The sequence below is a fragment of the Cervus elaphus genome, chromosome 5 (assembly GCF_910594005.1).
Source record: "Cervus elaphus chromosome 5, mCerEla1.1, whole genome shotgun sequence".
Taxonomy (NCBI): domain Eukaryota; kingdom Metazoa; phylum Chordata; class Mammalia; order Artiodactyla; family Cervidae; genus Cervus; species Cervus elaphus.
The window spans coordinates 128,136,285-128,158,756 of NC_057819.1; the positions used below are offsets into that span (position 1 = coordinate 128,136,285).

Below are 22,472 nucleotides of genomic sequence, written 5' to 3' on the forward strand. Positions count from 1 at the left end.
ACACAGTACATTGTCTTCTGTGTCTGATCCAGCGCTTTTGAGATTGATCCACACTGTTGCTGCCTGTACCAGTAATTTGTTCCTTTTTATTACTGAGTATGGGCTTCCCAGGTGTCTCAGCGGTAAAGACTCCATCTGCCAATCCAGGTTTGGCAGGTTTGATCCCTGGGTCAGGAAGATCCCCCTGAGAAGGAAATGACAACCCACTCCGGTATTCTTGCCTGGGAAATCCCATGGACAGAGTCTAGTAGGCTATAGTCCGTGGGGTCGCAAAGAGTCGGACATGACTGAGTGACTAAACAACAATTGCTGAGTACTAGTCCATTGTATCGATGAACCACAGATGATGGACATTTGGTTTGTTTCCAGGTTTTGGTGATTATGAATGAAACTGCTATATGCATTACTCAGAATTTTGTGTAGATCTATGTCTTCATTTCTTCTGAGTAAATTCTAAAAATGGGATTATCGAGTTATACAGTAATTGTATATTTAACTTTATTTTTTTATTTTTTGGCCACACCAGGGATTGAAGCTGTGCCCCTGTATTTGAAACACGGAGTCTTAACCACTGGACCACCAGGGAGATCCCTAGAATTAACTTTATAAGAAAATACAAACGCTCCCCATCTTCACCAGTATTTGGCATCATTAGGTTTTTGTTTTTGACCCATCCTAATAGGTATGTAGTAGTAACTGTACTGTGGTTTCAGTTTGCATCTCCCTAATGAATAAGATTCAGATTTTTAAATGTAACACTGGCCTGGACTGGGAATGGGTGATTTGTAGAGTGGACTGGATTTTTTTTTTTAATGCCAAATAAAGGTGCTATTCATTTGTTATCTTGAAGTGATTATAAAAGCATGGAGCCTGTCCAAGATTTCATCCAGGGTAGGGAAAATCCACCTCAGGAGCAAACACAGAGCTCTCCCGCCCAGTCTGCTCATTCAGTACCGTGGGGACACCCTCGTCCCCCTCCTCCTACCCCCACCCCTGTCCTACCCTGCCTTTGTGCCTAGACAGTGCACCCCTCATTTTTTACCTTCGGAATTTCAATTTAAGCTAAATGTCACCTCCTTTTGAAGCAGCTAGGATTTCTAGAAGCTTCCAGACATAGCATGCAAGGCAATATTGTTGAAAAAAATGTGTCCTCTTTTGGGGCCAGAGTTGGATTTGTTTTTTTGGCTTTGTTCCTTACCAGTTGTGTGACTTTGGGCAGATTAACTGCTTTGAGCCTCAGTGTTCCCTAGTGTCAAGTGGGTATAACACCTACTTCAGAGGTAGGTTTTTTGTTGTGTAAGAGGTGTTGTTGTCACTATTTATTATTATTATTAATTTGCCTCTATCGTAGTCTCACTGGGCTGAACCATGGCTAATCTGTTCCTTGTTTGTCTCTCTAGCTAACTCTCTTAAAGGGCAGACCCTGTGCCTTAAGCCTCCTCGGCCCCCCCCTCCCCGCCCCCGCCCCTGACACTGTGTTGATAAATCCTAGTCCCTAAACATATCTGTTGAAATGGATGAACCTAACAGGATTCTCAGGGAAGGCAAGTGGCCAGAAAGGAATTGTGGGACTCAGAAGGGACCCCTCGCTCTCACCAGGCCGCGGAGCCCGATGAGACAGGTCAGGAAAAAGGGGAACCAAGCGAGCGGATGCCCAGAATGCCGGGGGATGGACAAGAAAGATGCTGGAGAGGACCGACTTTGAAACTGTGGGCCCAGTGATGGCGTGGGGACCTAGGGTGAGGATGGGGGGCAGGGGACGGAGGCTGGGAGGGTTGCGGGCCCCGGCGGGGGTGCGCTGGGTGTAAATGGGAGAGACCGAGGGGGATAACGCTTCCACGCAGAAGGCACCCGGTCCAGCTGAGAAGGGGCTGAGGGTGTATCCGCGGGCCAGACCCTCAGCCCGCGCGGGGAACGCGGCTCTGGAGCGGCAGGTGCGGGGGGCGGGGCCAGGAGGGGCGGGGCCCAGGGGGGGGGGCCGACGCCGGGCCGGCGGGCGGGGCGCGCGGCTCGGTTCCTGCGAGAGCCGCGGGGGCCGCGGGGCTGGAGCTGGAGCTGGAGATCGAGCCGGGGCCCGGGCGGGAGTCGGGGCCGGGGCCAGGCCGGAACGGGCTCCAACGAAATGGGGTCGGCCGACTCCAAGCTGAACTTCCGAAAGGCGGTGATCCAGCTCACCACCAAGACGCAGGTGCGCCCGGGGCCCGGGCCTCCCCACCCACCTGCCAGGCTGGGGGCTGGGCAGGGCTGGCGGGGGGGGGGGGGGGGCGGGGAGCGGCTGCAAGAACTTGGCTAGCCGGGGACTGGGGGGACCAGCTGGCCGAGAGGGTGACGCCGCAGCCGGGGCCGGAGCGAGACCCCTGGGCCTGTACCCCAGGGCTCCCTCCCCTAGTCCCCCACCCCCAGCCTTCTCTCCCGGGAACATCCCTATTTCCCCGCAGCTGCTGCTGCCAGCTTAGGCTGACGTGTGCCTACTCCCCAGGCCGGCGTCGCCGCTGTCCGCTCCGCTGTCGGCCCCCTCATCGCCCCTCCAGCTCCGCAATCTCCAGCCTCTCCCCACCCCCACCCACCCAAACACCTCCTTTTCTCCTCCCTGCCCCTCGGTGCCCGCGATCCGGGAGGCACAGACCCGGTTGACTCAATGCAAACAAAGCCGGCGGTTGCCCTCCTGGATCGGGGAAACAGCTGGTGCGCGGTGGCGGCCTCGCTGGGCCGGGTCGATGCCCAGGGTCAGAGAAGGCCTCGGTCTTGATGGGAACACGCAGAGTGGTGGGCAGCGCTGCAGCCTGGCAAGGGGAGCTGTTCCCAGGCCCATAGAGTCCAGATTCCCAGCTGGGGACCACTGCTCCAGGGGCTCCCCTTTCCAGGCCCTGCTGCAGAGGTGGCTGTGTTTGCGAGCACCCCCTGTTTTCTGGGGCAGGGCTAAGAACCGTCCAGGCTGCCCCTGGACTAGGTGCTGTGGGGCCTGGGGGTACCCCCCTGGGCCCGCAAGTGGCACCGAGGCCAACTCCTTGCCCGCAGCACAAGGGCTGGCCCCAGCACAGCTATCTCCCTGCCCACCCCTCTCTTCTCACTCCTTGAGCCAGGCCGCTCTGGCCAAAGAGATGCCCATCTCCGCCTCCCCAGGTCCCCCACTTCCAAGGGAGTCAGGACCTGCTGCCAGCGGGGAATTTCCTTCTACCTGCACCCCCTGGGCTCTCTCATGCTCCCGGCAAGTAGAGTAGGTTCAAGGGAGCCATTTCCCCACAGCCAGCTGGTCGCAGCTCCAGGGGCCAGACCTGTGGTCCCACACCCGGTTCCCAGACCTGGTTCCCACAGGATAAAGGTCGGGAGCCCGGCACACGCCCAGGACCTCTGTAGGGTCCAGTCCCAGCTGAGAGGCATTTGATAGAAACCAGGCCTTGCTAATCGCTCCTACCCCCCAAGGCTCCTGGCTGTTTCTGGCGTTTGGCTTTCTTGGCGTGGGGCTTCTAGATCTGAGGGTGGCAGGTGGGCCCGCGTCTCGGTGGGGGGCCGCAGGGAGAGGAGGGGAGGGAGGCCTCCATGTTTATCTGCCCGGGGAGGGAAACACCTTGTCCTACGGGCTGTAGGCTTGGCAGCTGGGGTCTCTGCCCGGCCAGTAGGACTGGCTCAGCTGGGTCCCAAAGGATTCCTACAGGTGCGGGCCCCCTCCCCAAATTACACTGGGCCTCCATCCTCCCCTGGCTGTGGCCCTGTGACAGGGTGGATGGAGGAGCTGCTGTCTCGTTTCCCAGATGGGGACAGTGAGCTGACTTGGGACAGGGCTGGAGCCAGAGACCAGCCTGAGTCTCTCTCGGGAGAGCCCGAGGGCCCTGCAGGTGGGAGGGGACCTGAGCTGCCTGGAGGGAGAGACCCTCAGGGCCTGAAGCCACGGACCCTGTGCCGTGACCTGGCTCAGACAGCTCGGGAGTCAGGGCCAACCCCCAGATGGTCGTTCCAGACCTTGCCACTCCGTGTCCCCAAGGAGATTCCGGCCAGTTGTCCCCAGGGCCTCTGTGATCACAGGGTTTTGCAGACACGCCAACCCAGCACCTCTTCCCCGTGGCCCGGGCCGAAGCTGGTTGGCTTTCCCAGCCTTCCTGTGTTGTATCCTGTTTTCTTCCTGCCTTGGGCTAGGCCCGACCCGGTCCTGAAGCCGGCAGCCTTGGCTGTATTTCCCAAGCCTTTCCCGGTGTGGGTGGAGCCCTCGAGGAGCATATTCCTGGATCTGGGACCCTCTCCTAGATCCTTTCCTTTTGGGGATTCTCTGTTGTAAGCCAGAGGATATCTAGTGGGTCCATGTTCACACGTGTGCACACCTATGACTGTGCGAATGCCGTGGTGACACAGTCCTTCAGTACAGGTCACCCTTGGCGGGCTAGACCACTGCTGGTCCTCCCCTTCTCCCCCCCCCCGCAGAGAGGTTCAGCAGATGCAGCTGGTCCTCCAGGCTGGTGGGCGTCTGGCCTGAGCAGGTCCCGGCAAAGCTATGCTAAGAATATCTGGTTTCCCTCCAGGGTAGCTCAGACCCTGTGCCCCTGGCAGCATGGGCCTGCCCACCTCCACCAAAAATACTCTTTTTAAAGAAACTAGCTTGGATTTTAGAAGCTTCTTTATGTTGGGTGGGGCTGGAATAACTGAGGCAGGAGCTAAGCTATGTTTCCCCCACACTCAGAAGTTCCAGCGAACCTGGCCAGTACCTACAGCATCAAGCTAGCCTCCCCTGGTCTGGTAACGGCCACCAAACTGAAGGATCCGGAGCCACAGCTGGGACCCGGAGAAGAGGTCCAAGTTGGGGATGGGGGAGGTGAAATCATTAGTCCTGAAGTTCAAGGCCAGCTCGCAGATCTGGGACTTCCCTCTGCTTCAGAGCTGGGCTGTCCTGGGGCCTCTCAAGTTCCCTCCTAAGACTCTCTCCTCATTCTTAATTCAGTCCCCAGGTGACACTTGCCTGATGAACTAGGTCAGAGGTCAAGTGCACTTGATGAGTTTCTGCCCCTTTAAGAGGGTCGTGGCTACATGGGAGGAGGGGAAAAATGGCTTCCCAGAGGTGCCGTCAGATGGGGGGCAGGGTTGGGGCTCTGCATGTTTTCTGGGAGGCTCCTCCCCCACTTCCACCCGGCCACCCACACTGGGGCATGCTTCCCCTGGACCCCAGAGAGGGTTGGAGGGCCTGAGGACCAGCCCGCTGCAGCCCCAGGGCGCAGCTTTGGTCTTTGTTCCTCTCCCCCAGCTAACTTGCTCTACCAGTTCTGGGACCCAGGGTGTCCTGGTGCCAGGCCAGCCCTGAAGGCTGCGGCCACTGGCTGCCCTGTGCCTCCGCGGGCGGCCTTGTTGGGGAGTGGGCTGGGGTAGACTGGACCCTGGGGAGGCTTGTTCCCAGCCTTGTGCTCAGCTCTGCTCGGTGGAGGGGCTGAAGGGAATCTCTGGGACTGATTACAGCCTTCAGCTGGACAAGTACTGCCCAAGTGTCTGCCATATGCCTCAAGTGCACGGTCCCGGGAGAAGGGCTGGTGGAGGAATAGGGCCTCCAGGCAAGAGTGGAGTCAGGCCCGTGATGAGTGACTGTGGCGGGTGGGGAGCAGGCGTCCAAGGTGGGATCGAACCCACTGGTAGAAACTCTGGGAGACTTCTTGGAAGAAGTGGCTTTAGAGAACAGAATTTTTGTTTTAAAGTATTTTTTTATTTGGCTTCACCTCACAGCACGTGGGGTTTTAGTTCCCTGACCAGGGATCAAATCTGTACCCCCTGCATTGGAAGTGCGGAGTTTTAACCACTGGATCTCCAGGGAAGTTCCAACAGAATTATTTTTTTTAAGTAAGATTCACATTGTTTCCTGATAATAAGAGTGATGTGTATTACATGCTGATTTGTGGTCGAGTAGCCCTTGACGCGACTTAGCAGCAGCAGCAGCAGCCCTTTATCGGCTCTTTCAGAGAAGGCAAAAGTCTAATTTGATTGGAGCAGCCTGGGAAGGTCTCTTGCAGGAAGTGCTATTCAGAAGGGTAAGAGGACCTTGGTTGACCCTCAAACAGATGAACATTCAAAAGAAAAAAATAGCTATACGTGCATGTACAGGAAAAATATAAAGAAACAAACAAAAAAGCCACCCCAAAAGATAATTGCTATTGCCACTTCGTTGTTTTCTTCTAGGCTTTTATTCCTCTATAATTTTATAAAAAATCATGATCATCCTATAGTTAGTTTTATATCTTCTCTTTTTCATATAACATTGTATGACGAGCATTTTCCATTCATTTGTATTCTTTGAAGACATGATTCTGATGGCTGCATAACATTGCATTGTTTGACTATGTCTTAATTATTTTTTTGGCTGAGTGGTATGCAGGATCTTAGTTCTCTGACCAAAGATTGACCCCATTCCCCCTGTAGTGGAAGTACAGAGTCCTAACCACTAGATTGCCAGGTAATTCCCTGAGGAGGACATGGTAACACACTCCAATATTCTTGCTTGGAGAATTCCATGGACAGAGGAGCCTGGCGGGTTACAGTCCATAGGGTTGCAAAGAGTCAGATATGATCGAAGTGACTTAGGAGCAGCAGCAGCAACTTTTTAAGCATTCCCCAATTGTTGGTTATTTAGGTTGATACCAACTTTTCGCTGTTATCAACTCTTCAGTAAACATTCTCATACCTGCATATCTCAGATCATTTCCTTAGGAGAGACTTCTAGGGTTCATGATTCAAATCGGGTGTTCATATGTCTGCCCCTATGACTTAAAAGGCATAAGTGTCCTGAAGGCACGTTGCCTCAGTAGGTCTGGTAGGACTTTGGACAGTGTTGGGTGGGGTGGGCACGTGGAGAAGAGGGGATGCTTCTGTGCAAGGCAACCAGAAAATACGGCAGGGCTGTGTTGTTGGGATCGTGAATACAGGTGTGCCTGTGCACGCATGCACGTGCACGCGTGTTTGTTGTGTGTCCGTGTCTGTGTGCCCAGGTGTGTGCTTGTAGGTGTGTTTAGGTGTGATCTTGGCTGACTGTCCAGCCGAGGTCTGGCCAGCAGTGGGGAGCCCTAAGTGTCTTTGTTGAGGGAGCAATGCCTTCGGTGCTGTGCTTTGAATGCTGGTTGGGGGCAGTGTGGGGGCAGGATTGAGGGGGTAGATTTGGAAGGGGGGCCCTGGCAAGAGTGGCCTGAGCGGCAGTGCCGGTAATGGGTACCGAGAAGAGCGGAAGTGGTCAGAGAGCTGTGGGGTGACTCCTTTTGATTCGGCGCTAGTTGGGTGTCCCGGGTGCGGGTGGAGGCTGGGGTTGAGGGGGCAGCCTGCGTGACTGGCAGTGGGCACATGTCCCCTTGGCTTCTTCCCACGGGGAGGGGCACAGCCTGGCTCTGGCCCCGGGGCACGTGACTTAGGGGTGTGGCCTGGGGAGGCCCCCAGGTGGGGAGGGTTTACCAAAGGGGGGTGGTGAGTTCCTGGGGGTCACAGGTCTCAGGGACTGGGTTGGGCTCTGCCTACTGAACTCAGTGCCAGCCGATCCCTGACCGTCTGTGTCAAGTGTCCCCAGCCTGCCTGTGCCAAGCAGGGCTCATGGCCACTGAAGGATGTCTCCATGGGGGAAGACTCCTGGGCACCAGCAGGAGTGGAGGAGGGGGCTTCCCTTTCCGGGGCTCCCTTGGTCACAGAATTGGGCACACTGTGGGCCTGCTGGCAAGAGAGCGTGTGACTCTGGGCACTCGGTCCCCCCGCAGCCCGTGGAAGCCACCGATGACGCCTTCTGGGACCAGTTCTGGGCGGACACGGCCACCTCGGTGCAGGATGTCTTTGCGCTGGTGCCGGCAGCGGAGATCCGGGCGGTTCGAGAGGAGTCACCCTCCAACCTGGCCACTCTGTGCTACAAGGTGAGGGGACCTGGCCCCTCGCGGTCACCCCCACCCAAGCCATTCCCCACGGTCAGGGAGGCTGGAGCTGGCCCAGCCCTGTGGTCCAATGGGGCCAGCACCCAGGACACCCCCCCAGTAGAGGTGGCCCCAAGGCTTTACCCCCTCTCCCCTGGGCTGGGCTCCGGGGGACGTGCTGGCGGCACTCGCCACAGATCCCCTCGGCTAGCCCCCCTTGTGTGGTTGCTGGGCTTCCTGGGGGCTCAGTGGTAAAGAATCCGCCTGCCAATGCAGGAGACAATGCAGTTTAATCTTCTGGGTCAGGAAGACCCGCTGGAGAAGGAAATGGCAACCCATTCTGGTATTCTTGCTGGGCAGTCCCACGGACAGAGGAGCCTGGCGGGCTACAGTCCGTGGGGTGCCATCAGTGTTGCCATTTTGCAGATGAGGAAACTGAGGCTGGTCACTTAGCAAGGTCTCAGCCGGCGAGTGGTGGGCTGGGCCCCACCCCCAGATGCTCCAGGCTGCTCCCTGGCCCATGCCCTGTCCCCCCGGGGTTGGCTGACCCTGTCTGGAGAGGGGGCCCTGCAGGTTGGCCACGCTCCCCCTGAAGCCCGGGGTGCCCAGCCTGACCCCAGGCGCCGGGGCCTCACCCCCCCTGCCGCCCGCCTCTCTGCCCACCCTCGCAGGCAGTCGAGAAGCTGGTGCAGGGAGCCGAGAGCGGCTGCCACTCGGAGAAGGAGAGGCAGATTGTGCTGAGCTGCAGCCGCCTGCTCATCCGCGTGCTGCCCTACATCTTCGAGGACCCTGACTGGAGGGGCTTCTTCTGGTCCACAGTGCCCGGGGCTGGGCGAGGAGGGGTCTGTGGGCCTGGCCAGGACTTCGGGGGGCGGGGCGAGGTGGGGCAGCGGGGGCAGGGGAAGAGAACTGTAGGGCCGGCCACCTTCCTCCAAACCTCTTTTGGGGTTTGGGAAGGGCCGGGGGAGGAGGGTCAGCTCCCCCTTGAGTCCTGGGTTTCTCCCCCGTGGGGGTCCCTGCCCCTGCACCTGGGCAGAGATGGGGGCAGGGCAGCTGGGCCCTCCCACCACTCACCCCACTCCCTCCCTGGGGTTCTGTCCAGGCAACTGGGGGTGTGTGGTGTTGGGTGGGTGGGCCCAGTAATTCTCAGCAGGGCTGAGGCTCTCGAGTTTAGGGGGCTCACCCGGCCCCTCCCAGTCACTGGGGAGGCCTCCTGAATGCTCCCAGCCCTGCTCCCCACTGTCCCCTTCTGCCTTGGGAGGTTTGGGGTGATTAGGGGTCCACTGCCTGTTCCTTCTCCCCCCCACTTCCTCTCTCCCTCCACTGTGGGTGCCTGCCTGGGCCAACCCTGTCCTCCACCTGCTCCCCAAGTCCTGGGGCCGCCTCTCCTCGTCCAGCCACGACTGAGGGGCCTCCGGGGGCCGTGTCCCAAGCAGGCAGAGGACGATGACGAGAACGCCCGGCCGCTGGCCGAGTCCCTGCTCCTGGCCATCGCTGACCTGCTCTTCTGCCCAGACTTCACCGTGCAGAGCCATCGGCGGAGCACTGTGGTGAGAGCCCGCCGGCGCCCCCCAGCCCCGGCCCAGGAGGGCTCGGGCCCCAGGCTGGGGTCTGTTGAAGTTGCCTGGGGCAGGGACTGCCCTGGGAGGGCCAGGCTGCCTGGCACGCGTGGTCCCAGGAGGGGGTGGCGGCTGGCACGGCTGGTGGGGAGCCAGCTGGTGCGGGCCCGGCCCTCTGTATCCGGGAGGCAGGGCACAAGCACCCATTGTCTTGGCCTGGGCCGCGGTGGGGGTGGGGCTGGCACACTGCAGGCCTGGCCCCTCACTTCCTGCGGGCGGTGGATGGACCTCGAGGGCTGTCCACCCCGCACGCCCACACACCATTGGGGGCCCCCAACTCCGCTCTGCTCACTCCCTGTCTCTTCCTGTTTCACACTGGACTGAGCAAACACCAGACTGAAGGAAAATGAGCTTTCCTAGAACCTGGGGTGCTTTGAGGGTCTGTCTTTAGGAGAATATGAGGGTCTTTGCCCCCCCAAGGAGAGTGGGGGCGCTGATCTTTCTTTGACCCTGTCCCCAGGACTCGGCAGAGGACATTCACTCCCTGGATAGTTGTGAATACATCTGGGAGGCTGGCGTGGGCTTTGCTCACTCTCCCCAGCCCAACTACATCCACGACATGAATCGGTGAGCTTGTTCGGGCTGGACCCCAAGCCTGGCCTCTGCACCGCTCAGGGAGGGAGCCATGTGTGGGGGTCTTCCAAGGAGACCCTTGACGTCCCTGGTGGTTCAGTGGTAAAGAATCCACCTGCAATGCAGGATACCCGGGTTTGATCCCTGAGTCTGGAAGATCCCCTGGAGAAGGGCATGGCAACCCACTGCAGTATTCTTGCCTGGAGAATCCCGTGGACACAGGAGCCTGGCCGGCTACAGTCCAGGGGATCGCAAAGAGTCAGACAAGACTTAGGGACTAAACAATAGCAGAGAAGACCCTGCCCGCTCGTGACCCAGCTTCAGCCTCACAGGGATAAAATGCAGTCACTTTTCATGAACCTCAACAAGAGCTGGGGCGGTGGGGAGGGGGGCGTGCTCTCCTCTAGGGGAGCTGGGAACCTCAGAGCCTCTCTCCTGTCCTCTGCCCAAGGATGGAGCTGCTGAAACTGCTGCTCACTTGCTTCTCCGAGGCCATGTACCTGCCCCCAGCTCCGGACAGCAGCAGCATCAATCCGTGGGTGCAGTTTTTTTGTTCCACAGAAAACAGGTGAGGGGCCCCTGGCTTGCCTTTCGGTTTCCCCACCTCCTGCTTGCAGGCAGCGCTGCGCCGAGGCCATTTGCTGGCGAATGTGTCTTATTTGAGGAGGCACGCTGCCCCCTGCTGGTGATGACCTATAACAACAGCTGCACCTTAACACCAGCGCGGTCCCTGTTGGGGGCCCTGGGTCCTCCATCTAGAGCGCCGTCCAGTAGAAGGGTAATGCAAACCACTTATGCAGTTTAAACATTTCTAGTATGTAAAAAGTTAAAAAAAAGAAACAGGTGAAGTTAATTTTAATTATGTATTTCTTTTAACCCAATATGTCTGAAACATCAGTATTTGAGGTGTAATCACTAAACAAAGTTATTGAAATGTTTTATATTCACTTTTCATCTGGTGTGTAGTTTTACATTTACGGCACATCTCACTTTGGACCAGCCACATGTTAAGCTGTCCGTAGCTACATGTAGCTTGTATTGGACAGTTTATTTAATTTTGGCGGTGCTGCGTGGCCTTGCAGGACCTTAGCTCCCCGACCAGGGATTGAACCCAGGGCCGATTGAACCAGTGGCCAAGTCCTAGCCAGGGAATTTTCTGGACGGTGCTGTTTAAATGGTGGGTGGGTGGGGGTGTGAGGAATACTCCGAAGAATGGGGAAGCCTGGCCCACGTGGGGGCACTTAAGGGCTCTGGGGAGCATATGAGTTCATGGAGGTGTCACGTGGCAGGACTGCATACTTACAGCAGGTCCGGATGCTCCAGCTGGGCAGCTCCGATTGTGCCCGGGGCTGTACTGGCAACATGGGGTTAGTGCCCCTGTGTCGTGGTTCACCCTCTTCCAGACTGACTCCCACATGACACGCCCCATCTTCAGGTTTTGCAGCCCAATCTCACCCCCTGCACAACCCCCAGAAGTAGAGAGAATCCAGGTGACTCCCCCCACCAGGTACAGTTAAAAGCTGGTCAGGGTTTTCTTCCTCCCCAGCCTTATCAGGCAAACGGCCACCTTTGCCACTTGATGAACCTCCCTGGGTCTCCGTTTCCTCATCTGTAAGGTGAGGAGCTTGACCTCTGACACCTCACAGATCTCTGAATGGAGGCCTTCTGTGGCCTGGGAGCTGGGGAATGGGGCACGTGCTTTGCTTCCCGCCTTCCCTGTGGGCCTCCAACGCTTCTCTGAGGCCCAGAGGGGAGGGTACCTGCCCTGCAGAAACCTCAGAGGCATGTCCTTTATACATTTATCCAAGCCCGTAGATTATACAGCGTCGAGAGTGAACTCTGGAGAATTCTCCAGTGGTCCGGAGGTTAGGACTTGGCACTTCCACTGCGGGGGGAGCAAGTTCGAGCCTTGGTGGAAGTAAGATTCCACTTGGCATGGTGCAGCCAAAAAAAAAAAGAAATGAACCCTGATGTAAACTGTGGACTTTGGGTGACAGTGATGTGTTGATGTCGGCTCATCATTGTAACAAATGTGGGGGGGATGTGGATGGTGGGGGATGTGGATGGTGGTGGAGACTGTGTATGTGTCGAGGTAGGGAATCTATGGGAAATCTCTGCCTTCCCCTCAGTTTTACTATGAACCTAAAACTGCTCTAAAAAAGTAAAGTATTTTTTAGGGACTTCCCGGGAAGTCCAGTGGTTAAGACTCTGCACTTCCAGTGCAGGGGAGTGAAGGTTCATCCCTGGTTGGGGAACTAAGATCCCAGCTGTAGCGTGTGGAGCAGTCACAAAAATATATATATTTTTTAAAAATTTGAAATAAACCACAATAGGCTTCAACCTCTGGGGGTGAAAATCTAAGGGGTGTGGACATGATATTCTGCAAAGAGCCCCCTCAGGACTGGCCATCCCTGTCTTGGTAATGAATTCCTCCTGGCCTCCAACCATCCCTCCCCGGGTCCCAGATACAGGCAAGGAGGCAGGAGTTGTCTCTGCCACAACGGAAGGGGATGAGCTCCTGGGGCTGCCCCCTGGCCCCCAGACCACAGCCTGGCACTGAGACACTTGGGGATGAGGGGTCGTCCTGGCCGACCCGCCCACCCGGCCGCGAGTGGACAGTGGGCGGAGTCCCTGAAGCCCCGCCCCCTCCCCTGCGCAGACACGCCCTGCCCCTGTTCACCTCGCTCCTGAACACCGTGTGTGCCTATGACCCTGTGGGCTACGGGATCCCCTACAACCACCTGCTCTTCTCCGACTACCGGGAACCCCTGGTGGAGGAAGCGGCCCAGGTGCTCATCGTCACCTTGGACCACGACAGCGCCACCAGCGCCAGCCCCACCGTGGACGGCACCACCACGGGCACCGCCATGGACGATGCCGACGTGAGCACGGGAGAGCGCGGGCCGCCGGCACCGCCTCCAGCAGCCCGGGCGAGGGATACCCGGTGGACACCTCGTGGGGGTGCCTGGGGTCAGAGCGGGCCTGGGGTAGCTTGGGGGCGGGGTGAGGGCACCTGCTGAGCCCCGGTTCCACCCTCCGCAGCCTCCAGGGCCCGAGAACCTGTTTGTGAACTACCTGTCCCGCATCCATCGAGAAGAGGTGAGTTGAACAATGCTCTTGCTCTGGCGGGATTTTTATTTTTGTTTTTAATTTTTAAGTAATCAATTTTTTGACGGCGCTGGGCCTCCGTAGCTGTGCTTTCTCTACTTATGGTGAGCAGTGGCTACTGTTTGTTGCGGTGCACAGGCTTCTCATTGCCGTGGCTTTTCTTGTTGCGGAGTAGGGGCTCTAGGCTCGCTGGCTTCAATAGTTGCAGCACATGGGCCCAGTGGTGGTGGTGAACCGGCCTAGTTGCTCCGTGGCATTTGGCATCTTCCCAGACCAGGGGTCGAACCTATGTTCCCTGCTTTGGCAGGTGGTTCCCATCCACCGTACCACCAGGGAAGTCCTCCGGTGGGTTCTTGGTGCCCACTCCCCTCAAAGGTTGTGACCTTGCAGGGGGTGAGAGGATGCAGATAAGGTTGGGGATAGGGAGAGTCCTGACCCCTACGTGAAGGAACCACGGTCCCAGTGGACTCGGGGTTGGACCGCAAGGGTCTTGAGCCTCAGAAAAGGGCTGATGGCCTCAACTGGGGGAGGGTAGCCGGGGAAGACTTGCGGGAGGAGGTGGCTCTGATGGTGGGTTTGGTAGGGGAATTACAGTGGACAGAAAGGCCAGTCACACCTGGGTTCGTGTGTCTTGTGATCTTGGTTCTTGTGCCCCCCGGACTCTCATCTCTGCAGCTGTGATGTGGGGACAGGAGCTGCATCCTTGCCTCGTGGTGGGGATTGGCTGAGAGCACTGTCCAGGCAGTAGGTGCTCAGTGATGGACAGCTCTTCTCGAATAGGCTGTTCCTCACGTGTGACAGAGTGCTGGGAAGGGGCGGGAGGATTGCACCTGTCCACAAGAAGTCCAGGTGGGCAGGAGCCCAGTGTGTAGATGGGGAGCCTGTGGTCTGGTGGTGGAGTAAGCTCTCGAGACCTGCCCTGGACCCAGCTTCGAGGGGCTACCCCCAGGACAGCTGTTGATGACGCTGGAACCTGGGTCCCTCTGGCTCTGATGGTGGGAATCAGGCTCTGGGTGGGGTGGGAGTGGGGGGAGAGGAGGCATTTGTTGGGGGCCTGGCCAGGAAGCTGGGACTGCAGGGAGACAGACTGGACAGGTCCCTGCCCTTACCCCACCTAGGACTTCCAGTTCATCCTCAAGGGCATAGCCCGGCTGCTGTCCAACCCCCTGCTCCAGACCTACCTGCCCAACTCGACCAAGAAGATCCAGTTCCATCAGGAGTTGCTGGTCCTCTTCTGGAAGCTCTGCGACTTCAACAAGGTGGGCCGGCCCACATGGGGGTGGGGGGTCATGGTCTGCCCCTGGGATGCAGAGGGCATCTAGGGAGACTCCTGGGAGGGGCAGGGCAGAGCTGCCCCTCTCCTGACCTCGCCCACCCGTCTCCCCTCCACCCCCAGAAATTCCTCTTCTTTGTGCTGAAGAGCAGTGACGTCCTAGACATCCTGGTTCCCATCCTCTACTTCCTCAACGATGCTCGAGCGGATCAGTGTAAGGCTGGGGTGGGCTCGGGATCCCTGGGGGGCGCTCCTCACCAAGGGGCGGCTGCGGCCAGTCTGTCCTGCCTCCTAGCAGCTTGGGCCCTGTGCCCTGACCTCCCAGGAAGGGCTTCTCCCGCCGCCCCCACCCCAAGATGGGTCCCTGCCCCAGGCTCCCTTCCTCCCTGCCCCACCCAGCGAGGTGACCCTTCCATGCCCCGCGCCGCAGCTCGGGTGGGCCTGATGCACATCGGCGTCTTCATCCTGCTGCTTCTGAGCGGGGAGCGGAACTTCGGGGTGCGGCTGAACAAGCCCTACTCTGTGCGCGTGCCCATGGACATCCCGGTCTTCACCGGCACCCACGCCGACCTGCTCATCGTGGTAAGTCAGGGGGGGACCTGGAAGTCTGGGGGTGACGTGCCCTCGGCCGAGACTGGAGGCGGCGGGGACCCCGTGGCTGACCCCCTGCTCCCCGCGTAGGTTTTCCACAAGATCATCACCAGCGGGCACCAGCGGCTGCAGCCCCTCTTCGACTGTCTGCTCACCATCGTGGTCAACGGTACGCGGGGACCAGGGCGCGCCTTTCCCATGATCACCACCAGGGGGCGCCCGGCCACAGGCTGACCTGCCACGGGCTCCCTGGTTCAAACCTGCGGGGTCCAATAGAAATATTAACGTAAGGGCCGCTAAGTGCCTACAGGGCTTCCCGGGTGGCGCAGAGGTAAAGAGCCCACCTGCCAATGCAGGAAACGCAGGAAACTCGGGTTCGATCCCAGGGTTGGGAAGATCCCCTGCAGAAGGGAATGGCAAGCCACTCCAGTACTCTTGCCTGGAGAATCCCATGGACAGAGGAGCCTGGTGGGCTACAGTCCACGGGGTCGCAAGGAGTTGGACACAACTGACCACACAATACAACAACAACAAAGTACCTACTGGTCAATTTCCTTCCTTCCTTCCTTCTCTCTCTCTCATTTCTCCCCCTTTCTTCTTTCTTAATTGTTTGACTGCACTGCATAGCCTGTGGCATCCTGTTTCCTCAACCAGGGCTCAAAACTGGGCCTTCCATCACTGGCTCCATCCCTCAGGTCTTACCTGAGAATGCATTTGTGAACAAGACAGCCACCGACCCTGCCCCACCCCAGTGAGGGAGAAAGACACGAGACAAGATCGGGCTATGACAGATCAGTCTGTGACGTGAAGCCGGGTGCAGCCTTGCGTCTCTGACTCCCCCTTCACCGTCTGTGCAGAAAATCCGTATATAATTATATGTGGAATATCAGCTTGATAGTCTACTTACTGTTTTTTTTTTTTAATTTTTGTTTTGGCTGTCCTGCATGGCTTGCAAGATCTTAGTTCTCCAACCAGGGATGGAACCCAGGCCCCCTGCAGTGGGAGCTCAGAGTCCAACGATTGGGCCACCAGGGAATTCCCAGCTTGGTATTCTAGAAAGATGTAAAGATCCTGAGTTTGTATCCCTGCCCATCACTTTATAACTGGGCGATTCTGGGCAAGTTTATGAACCTCTCTGAACCTAAGTTTTCTCATCTGCAAAATGGGAATGGTCTCCTGTATCTACCTCCCTCTCAGGTTCGAGGAGGCGTGGGGGAGATGGAGTGTGTGAGTGGCTTTGTAAACACGGCTGTCCACGGGGGCGGGGCCCGGTGGAGCCCTGGGGCTCTGCGGGAGGCATGGCCAGTGTGGCCTTGGCCCCTGGGGCTCGGTCTTCCTGACTTTTGGGGGGGACTTCCCAGGCAGGGGGCAGGAAGGGTGTGGGAGCAGGAGCACTGTGTCCCTCCCAGGCCCCGGGTGTGCAGGCCTGGTTGGCGGGGCCCCAGAAGTAAGCCGACCCCTCCCCTACAGTGTCCCCCTACCTCAAAAGCCTGTCCATGGTGGCCGCCAACAAGCTGCTGCACCTGCTGGAGGCCTTCTCCACCACCTGGTTCCTCTTCTCTGCTGCCCAGAACCACCACCTGGTCTTCTTCCTCCTGGAAGTCTTCAACAACATCATCCAGTACCAGTTTGATGGTGAGGTGCCAGCCCAAGACCCTGGCCTGGCCTCGGGGACGGGAGGAGCTGGGGTGGGCAGTGGGCGAGGACTCCTTCCCATCTGAGGCGGACACAGCCCTCCGATCCCAGTTTGTTTGTCCTGCATGCATTTATTGAGTGCCTGTTGTATACCAAGCCCTAGCCCTGGTGAGGGGATTCGGTGGGAAACCAAGCAGAGTGCCTCTTGCCCCGTGAGGCTCACAGCTGGGGAGGGGGGCTCGGAGGGGGGACTCTAAACAGATGGTCACCCAGACAAACAGGTCATCTTAAGTCTGATGGGAGGGAAGTTCAGGGTGTCACGGGCCTGCTGGGCGTCAGAGATGCTGAGGTGCCTGCTGTCAGTGAAGGCCTTGCCACTTAGCTGTCAGGGCAGGAGGAGAAGGGGGCGACAGAGGATAGATGGTGGGATGGCATCATGACTCAATGAACACGAGTTTGAGCAAACTCCAGGAGATGGTGGAGGACAGGGAAGCCTGGCGTGCTGCAGTCCATGGGGTCACAAAGAGTTGGACACAACTGAGCGACTGAACAATAACAACAGCAGCCATGGATATACTTTTGATGCTGTCTGGTAATCAGACATTATGTTAAGTGCTAGACTGATGGAGATCAATCGGATACGTTCTCATCCTCGAAAAGCTCTAGTGTTTAGAGGAGGCAGACATGTACATATGTAACTGGAATGCAACACTTTTTTCTATAATGTGGTGGTTTATATGCCAAGTCATATCTGACTCTTGTGACCCCATGGACTGTAGCCTGCCAGGCTTCTCTGTCCATGGGATTCACCAGGCAAGAATACTGGAGTGGGTTGCTATTTCCTTCTCCATTTTTCTATAATAAAATTATATGTATTTGGGGTTAACATATGCACACTACTAGATATAAAATAGATAAGCAGCAAGGACCTATTGTATATAGCTTAGGATTGTTGTTGTTTAGTTGCTAACTCATGTCCCTGATGCTGGGAAAGATTAAGGGCAGGAGGAGAAGGGGGAGACAGAGAATGAGATGGTTGGATGGCATCACCGACTCAATGGACGTGAGTTTGAGCAAGCTCTGGGAGTTGGTGAAGGACAGGAAAGCCAGGCGTGCTGCAGTCCATGGGGTCGCAGAGAGTCAGACACGACTGAGCGACTGAACGACAGCAGCAAACACTTAGCTGTGAGTGTGAGTGTGAGCACACCGGCTCACTGAGCCTCAGTTTCTCCATCTGTAAGATGAGCATAATCGTAGTACCAAGAGTCCCTATCTCAGAGGGTGTTGGGACGATTAGGTGAAATAATCCAAGAAAGCACTTTAGCACTTGCCTGTGACTTAAATATTAGCAGTTGTTACTATTTCCAGAATAAGCAGTATTTGTACTAATCGATCAGGGATGAAGGACTTCCCAGTGGCTCAGATGGTAAAGAATTCACCTGCCAGCGCAGGCGACCTGGGTTTGATCCCTGGTCAGGAAGATCCCCTGGAGAAGGGAATGGCAACCCACTCCAGTATTCTTGCCTGGAGAATCCCACGGACAGAGGAGCCTAGTGGGCCAGAGTCCACGGGGTCACACGAGAGTCGAACATGACTGAGTGAGTAACCCTAACTCATCAGGGATGAATTCGGTGGGGACAGTAGGAAATCACGGAGGGGGCACAGTCTACAGAAAGCCGATGGGGTGAGACGTGGACGTGGACGTGGAGCAGGGTGGTGAGAGGCAGGGACCGGGGTGGGGCGGCGAGCTGGGGCACGACGTGGCACTGAAGGCCGGGAAAGCATTCCTGTCTCCCTCGGAGCCGAGGGCGTTCAGCGTGGGCACACACCGTATGGTCCTTCCTCCCATGGGGAGCTTGGGGGACCATCAAAATATTGAACAGCTGGCTTAGTGGGACCCTGACATGCTGGGCCCACCCGGTTTTGCCAGGTGTTGCCCCTTCGTGCTGGGTGGCGAGAGGGTCCCCCGGGTACCAGGGAGGGGCAGGAGTGAGCTCAGCCCAGAAGCTCTTTCCCTGACAGGTGGCATCCTGGAGTCGCCTCAGCCCGCCCCCCGCCCCCAGCACCAACCCTGCCCACTCTCCCTCTCTTCTGTGGCCTTTGCTGTCGCCTCCCCCTGGGGGGTAGACACCCCTCTTGTCCTCCAAGCTCCCCCTGGCTCCCAGGAAGCCGCTCCCGTGGAGGGGATGGCGATGGGGCCTTGCTGAGAGCCCCCCTCCCCACCCATAGGCAACTCCAACCTGGTCTATGCCATCATCCGGAAGCGCAGCGTCTTCCACCAGCTGGCCAACCTGCCCACCGACCCGCCCGCCATCCACAAGGCCCTGCAGCGGCGCCGCCGGCCGCCCGAGCCCTTGTCCCGCGCGGGCTCGCAGGAGGGCGCCTCCATGGAGGGGTCCCGCCCCGCTGCGCCCGCCGAGCCGGGCACCCTCAAGACCAGCCTGGTGGCCACCCCAGGTCCGGTGCTGACGGCTGGCAGGGGGCTGTGGAGAGTGACAGGAAGGGTCGGGGTGGAGGTCTCGGGGGAGCCTGGGAGGGCTAGCTGGGTGGAGGGGACTGGGCCTCCGTGCTGGATGGGGCGGGGGGGTCGGACACAGCATCTCTGAAGTGGAGGGAAGCTGGGGACTCGCGGGGCGGGGCTGTGCAGGGGCGTTCGATGAGGGGCGCTGGGGCAGGAGTCCTCACTGCCCCCGCCCCGCCGCAGGCATTGACAAGCTGACGGAGAAGTCCCAGGTGTCGGAGGATGGCACCCTGCGGTCCCTGGACTCTGCGCCCCAGCAGAGCTCGGCGGAGGACAGCCCAGCCGCAGAGGTGGGCCCCGGGAACTCGCGGTGGGGGGCGAGGCTGGGCATCTTCCCTTCCTCCTTGGTCTCTGAAATGCGGGCCAGGCTGGGGCACCCTGGGGTCCCCTGCCGCAGAGGGCCGGGCACCTGGTGCTCAGGGCATCGGGGTTGGCACTGCTGACTCTCTGCCACGGGGGTGGGGGGTGTCTTTCACAGACCCCTCCCTCGTTTATTGGTCACGGGCTCAAGCCCTTGGCCTTCAGCCTCCTCATCCATCAGCCTTATCAAGGCTGGGCCGGCCTTTACCCCGTCTGCCCACTCAGCCCCTGGCCCTAAACCTGTCACCAGGCTGGGCTGGGTTGGGCAGGGCCTGGGGCCCAGGGCAAAGGGTGCTGGGCTGGGCCATCCCCTCCTTTGGGAGGGAGCCCCCTCCCCGCAGCATGGGCCAGGGCAGAGACCTCCTTGCCCTCCGGGTCCCAGGCTGTGGGAGGGGCTGTTCAAGGGCCTGCCCTCCACCCCCCATCCTTACCCTTTCCCGCCACCCCTCACTCTGGTTCCTTCTCGGGGACCAGGAGCCCAGCCAGGCTTGGCGGGAGCAGCGGCGGCTGTCCAGCGCATCGGCCAGTGGGCAGTGGAACCCGACGTCGGAGTGGGTGAGGGTGGGGCAGGTGGGGCAGATGGCACACGGTGTGTGTGTGTGTGGGGGGCGCTCGGGGGCTCCTGGCTCAGGAAAGGCTTGCATGGGAATGGGTCCAGTTCCAGGGACTGGCCTGGGGTCAGGTTTAGGGTCAGTCCTGTCTCGTGACCTTGGCCTCTCTGGCTTGGTTGCTTCCTCTTGTCTACACTTGTCCAGGGTTGGTTCCCCAGCAGGGTTAAGGTACAGCCCTTTCTCAATAAATCACCCTTTCCAGTTTCCTTCCTTGGCATCACTGGCTCACTCCCTTACTTGTTTCCTGACCTCACCACTAATTGTGTTTGCGTGGGGATACTAAATGTCCCAGCCTCATCACTCTGTCATGAGGATCAAAGGCACGGTACGGTACACGCTCCATGAGAGGCCGCAGCCCCTGCCATGAATCGCAGTCACTATTCACGGGCCCTGCCCGGTTGCCAGGCCCTTGCTGTGATGAGCCAAGATGTCTTCTGCCTTGGGGAGCCCATGGTTCCAGGTCAGGGGTCAGGTCTGTGCCAGAGCCTCTGGGGGACTGCTTTGCCAGCCGGGGAACCCCGGTCCCTCCCCCAGGTCCTCTCCTGGAAGTCGAAGCTGCCGCTGCAAACCATCATGAGGCTGCTGCAGGTGCTGGTTCCCCAGGTGGAGAAGATCTGCATTGACAAGTGAGGCTGGGGGCGTGGCCGGGCAGGTGGGCTCTGCGGGCCAGCCCAGGCCGGGGCGGGGCCAGGGCCGGGAGCATGGGTGAGCCCTTCAGAGTGGGCACACTGGAGACCCCCGTCTCCCTGGCAGGGGCCTGACGGACGAGTCGGAGATCCTGCGGTTCCTGCAGCACGGCACCCTGGTGGGGCTGCTGCCCGTGCCCCACCCCATCCTCATCCGCAAGTACCAGGCCAACTCGGGCACGGCCATGTGGTTCCGCACCTACATGTGGGGCGTCATCTACCTGAGGTGGGCCCCTGGGGGCTGCTGGGGGCCTGCTGTCCCTCCTGAGGGTCGGCCTCAGCTAGTGGGGTTGATGTCAAGACCGTCCACCAGGGTGGCCTTGTCTGGTGGGGGTGGGCACCCACTGCCCCGGCCGGTGGGGGATGCCAGGGCGGGAGGAGGATGGCCCAGTTCCTCCCCAGGCTTTTCCTTGAGGCCGCCCGGCCCCCGGGTGACCGTTGACTCGCTCGGCAGGAATGTGGACCCACCTGTCTGGTACGACACGGACGTGAAGCTGTTTGAGATCCAGCGGGTGTGAAGATGGAAGCCTGCGAGGGGCAGGGGCCAGGGGAGGGCGGGGACCCGGGGTCCCCAGTGCTGACCCCCGATCCCCTGTTCTGAGCTTTAAATGACTCCAGTCAGGGCTGGGAGCTTAAGTGGCTGAGTCCTGGGCGGCAGGCCCCAGAGGCCCCCTGTGGCTGGGTTGGTGGGGACCCACCCTGCCCCCCGCCTGCAGGCTGGACTCGCTGGAACCTCTCTCCAGGACTGCAGCCCCCCTCCCCCCACCCAGAGCTCCCACCTCTCTCTGGCTGCCCTTCAGAACCCATTTCTAAGCCAACCCTCAGTGCCCGCCTGGCTCTTGGGCTGCTGGATCCTGGAGGGCAATAGGCCTCTGTGCCCCAGTGGGCTGCCCACAAGGAAGTCTTGGGCCGTCATTCCTGGAGGTGCCTGCAAGGGTGGGGAGCGCCTTTCCAAGTCTCCCACCCGGAAACCACCTGGTCCAGCCCCTGCCCGCTGTCAGGACCCCAGGAAGAAGGGTGGCCAAGATGCTCATGGAGGAGACTGGGGGGCGGATGGATGCCAAGAGCCAGACTGGAGGACCTCCCGCTTGTTAGGGTTTGGAATAGGGGGTTGAGGGTCTCCTTTGTATTTTCCGGGTCAAGGGATGTAGCCTGCCTGACTCTTACACAGAAACGGGGGTGAGGGGATGGCGGGGGGGAAGCCGCCGTTCAGCCCTCCCTCCCCTTTCCCACTGCCTGGATGTTTGGGGGGGAGAGGGGGACTGGGAGGCCACCCCTCCCTCCTTATGGTTTTGGCCTCTGGGTCTCCCTCACCCCGCCTGTGTCAGTACAATCTTTGCTCTGTACAATCGGCCTCTTTACATAATAAAACCTCCCTCTCCAGACCCTGCGTCCTTGTGCTTGGAGGGGAGGCAGGGGGTCAGTCCATGGCTCTTGTTTTCAGGAACGCTGGGGCTCCACCTGCCAGAGTCAGGCCCAGAGGGCCCTTGGCACACGACCAGCCTCCATCATTTTCTTGGGCGAGGAGGTGGAGGGTTGGGCTTCCTGGCCGTGGTGCCCCCAGAGAAAGAGCTCACACAGGAGAGGTGAAAGGTCTGCCTCCCAGCCTCTTGCATGGGGCTCTGCTGGCCACCCTGGGGGG

The 22,472-nt window shown here is 59.0% G+C and overlaps 1 protein-coding gene across 2 annotated transcripts; it reads left to right on the forward strand.

Moving 5' to 3' along the window:
* Positions 1 to 1,995: 1,995 nt before the first annotated feature.
* Positions 1,996 to 22,215, forward strand: HID1 (HID1 domain containing). 2 transcript variants are annotated; one of them, XM_043905540.1, is made up of 19 exons: positions 1,996 to 2,188; positions 7,707 to 7,856; positions 8,525 to 8,695; positions 9,287 to 9,403; positions 9,933 to 10,039; positions 10,497 to 10,613; positions 12,705 to 12,927; positions 13,088 to 13,144; positions 14,272 to 14,412; positions 14,550 to 14,640; positions 14,857 to 15,008; positions 15,108 to 15,186; positions 16,488 to 16,652; positions 18,882 to 19,109; positions 19,357 to 19,463; positions 20,008 to 20,088; positions 20,679 to 20,770; positions 20,898 to 21,056; positions 21,285 to 22,215. In XM_043905540.1, exons 1-19 carry the CDS (start codon positions 2,123 to 2,125, stop codon positions 21,346 to 21,348), a joined length of 2,367 nt encoding a protein of 788 aa, XP_043761475.1. In that variant the 5' UTR covers positions 1,996 to 2,122; the 3' UTR covers positions 21,349 to 22,215. The 2 variants fall into 2 exon arrangements, with proteins under 2 accessions (XP_043761475.1, XP_043761476.1); XM_043905541.1 differs by having other exon boundaries at positions 9,290 to 9,403.
* Positions 22,216 to 22,472: the final 257 nt, after the last annotated feature.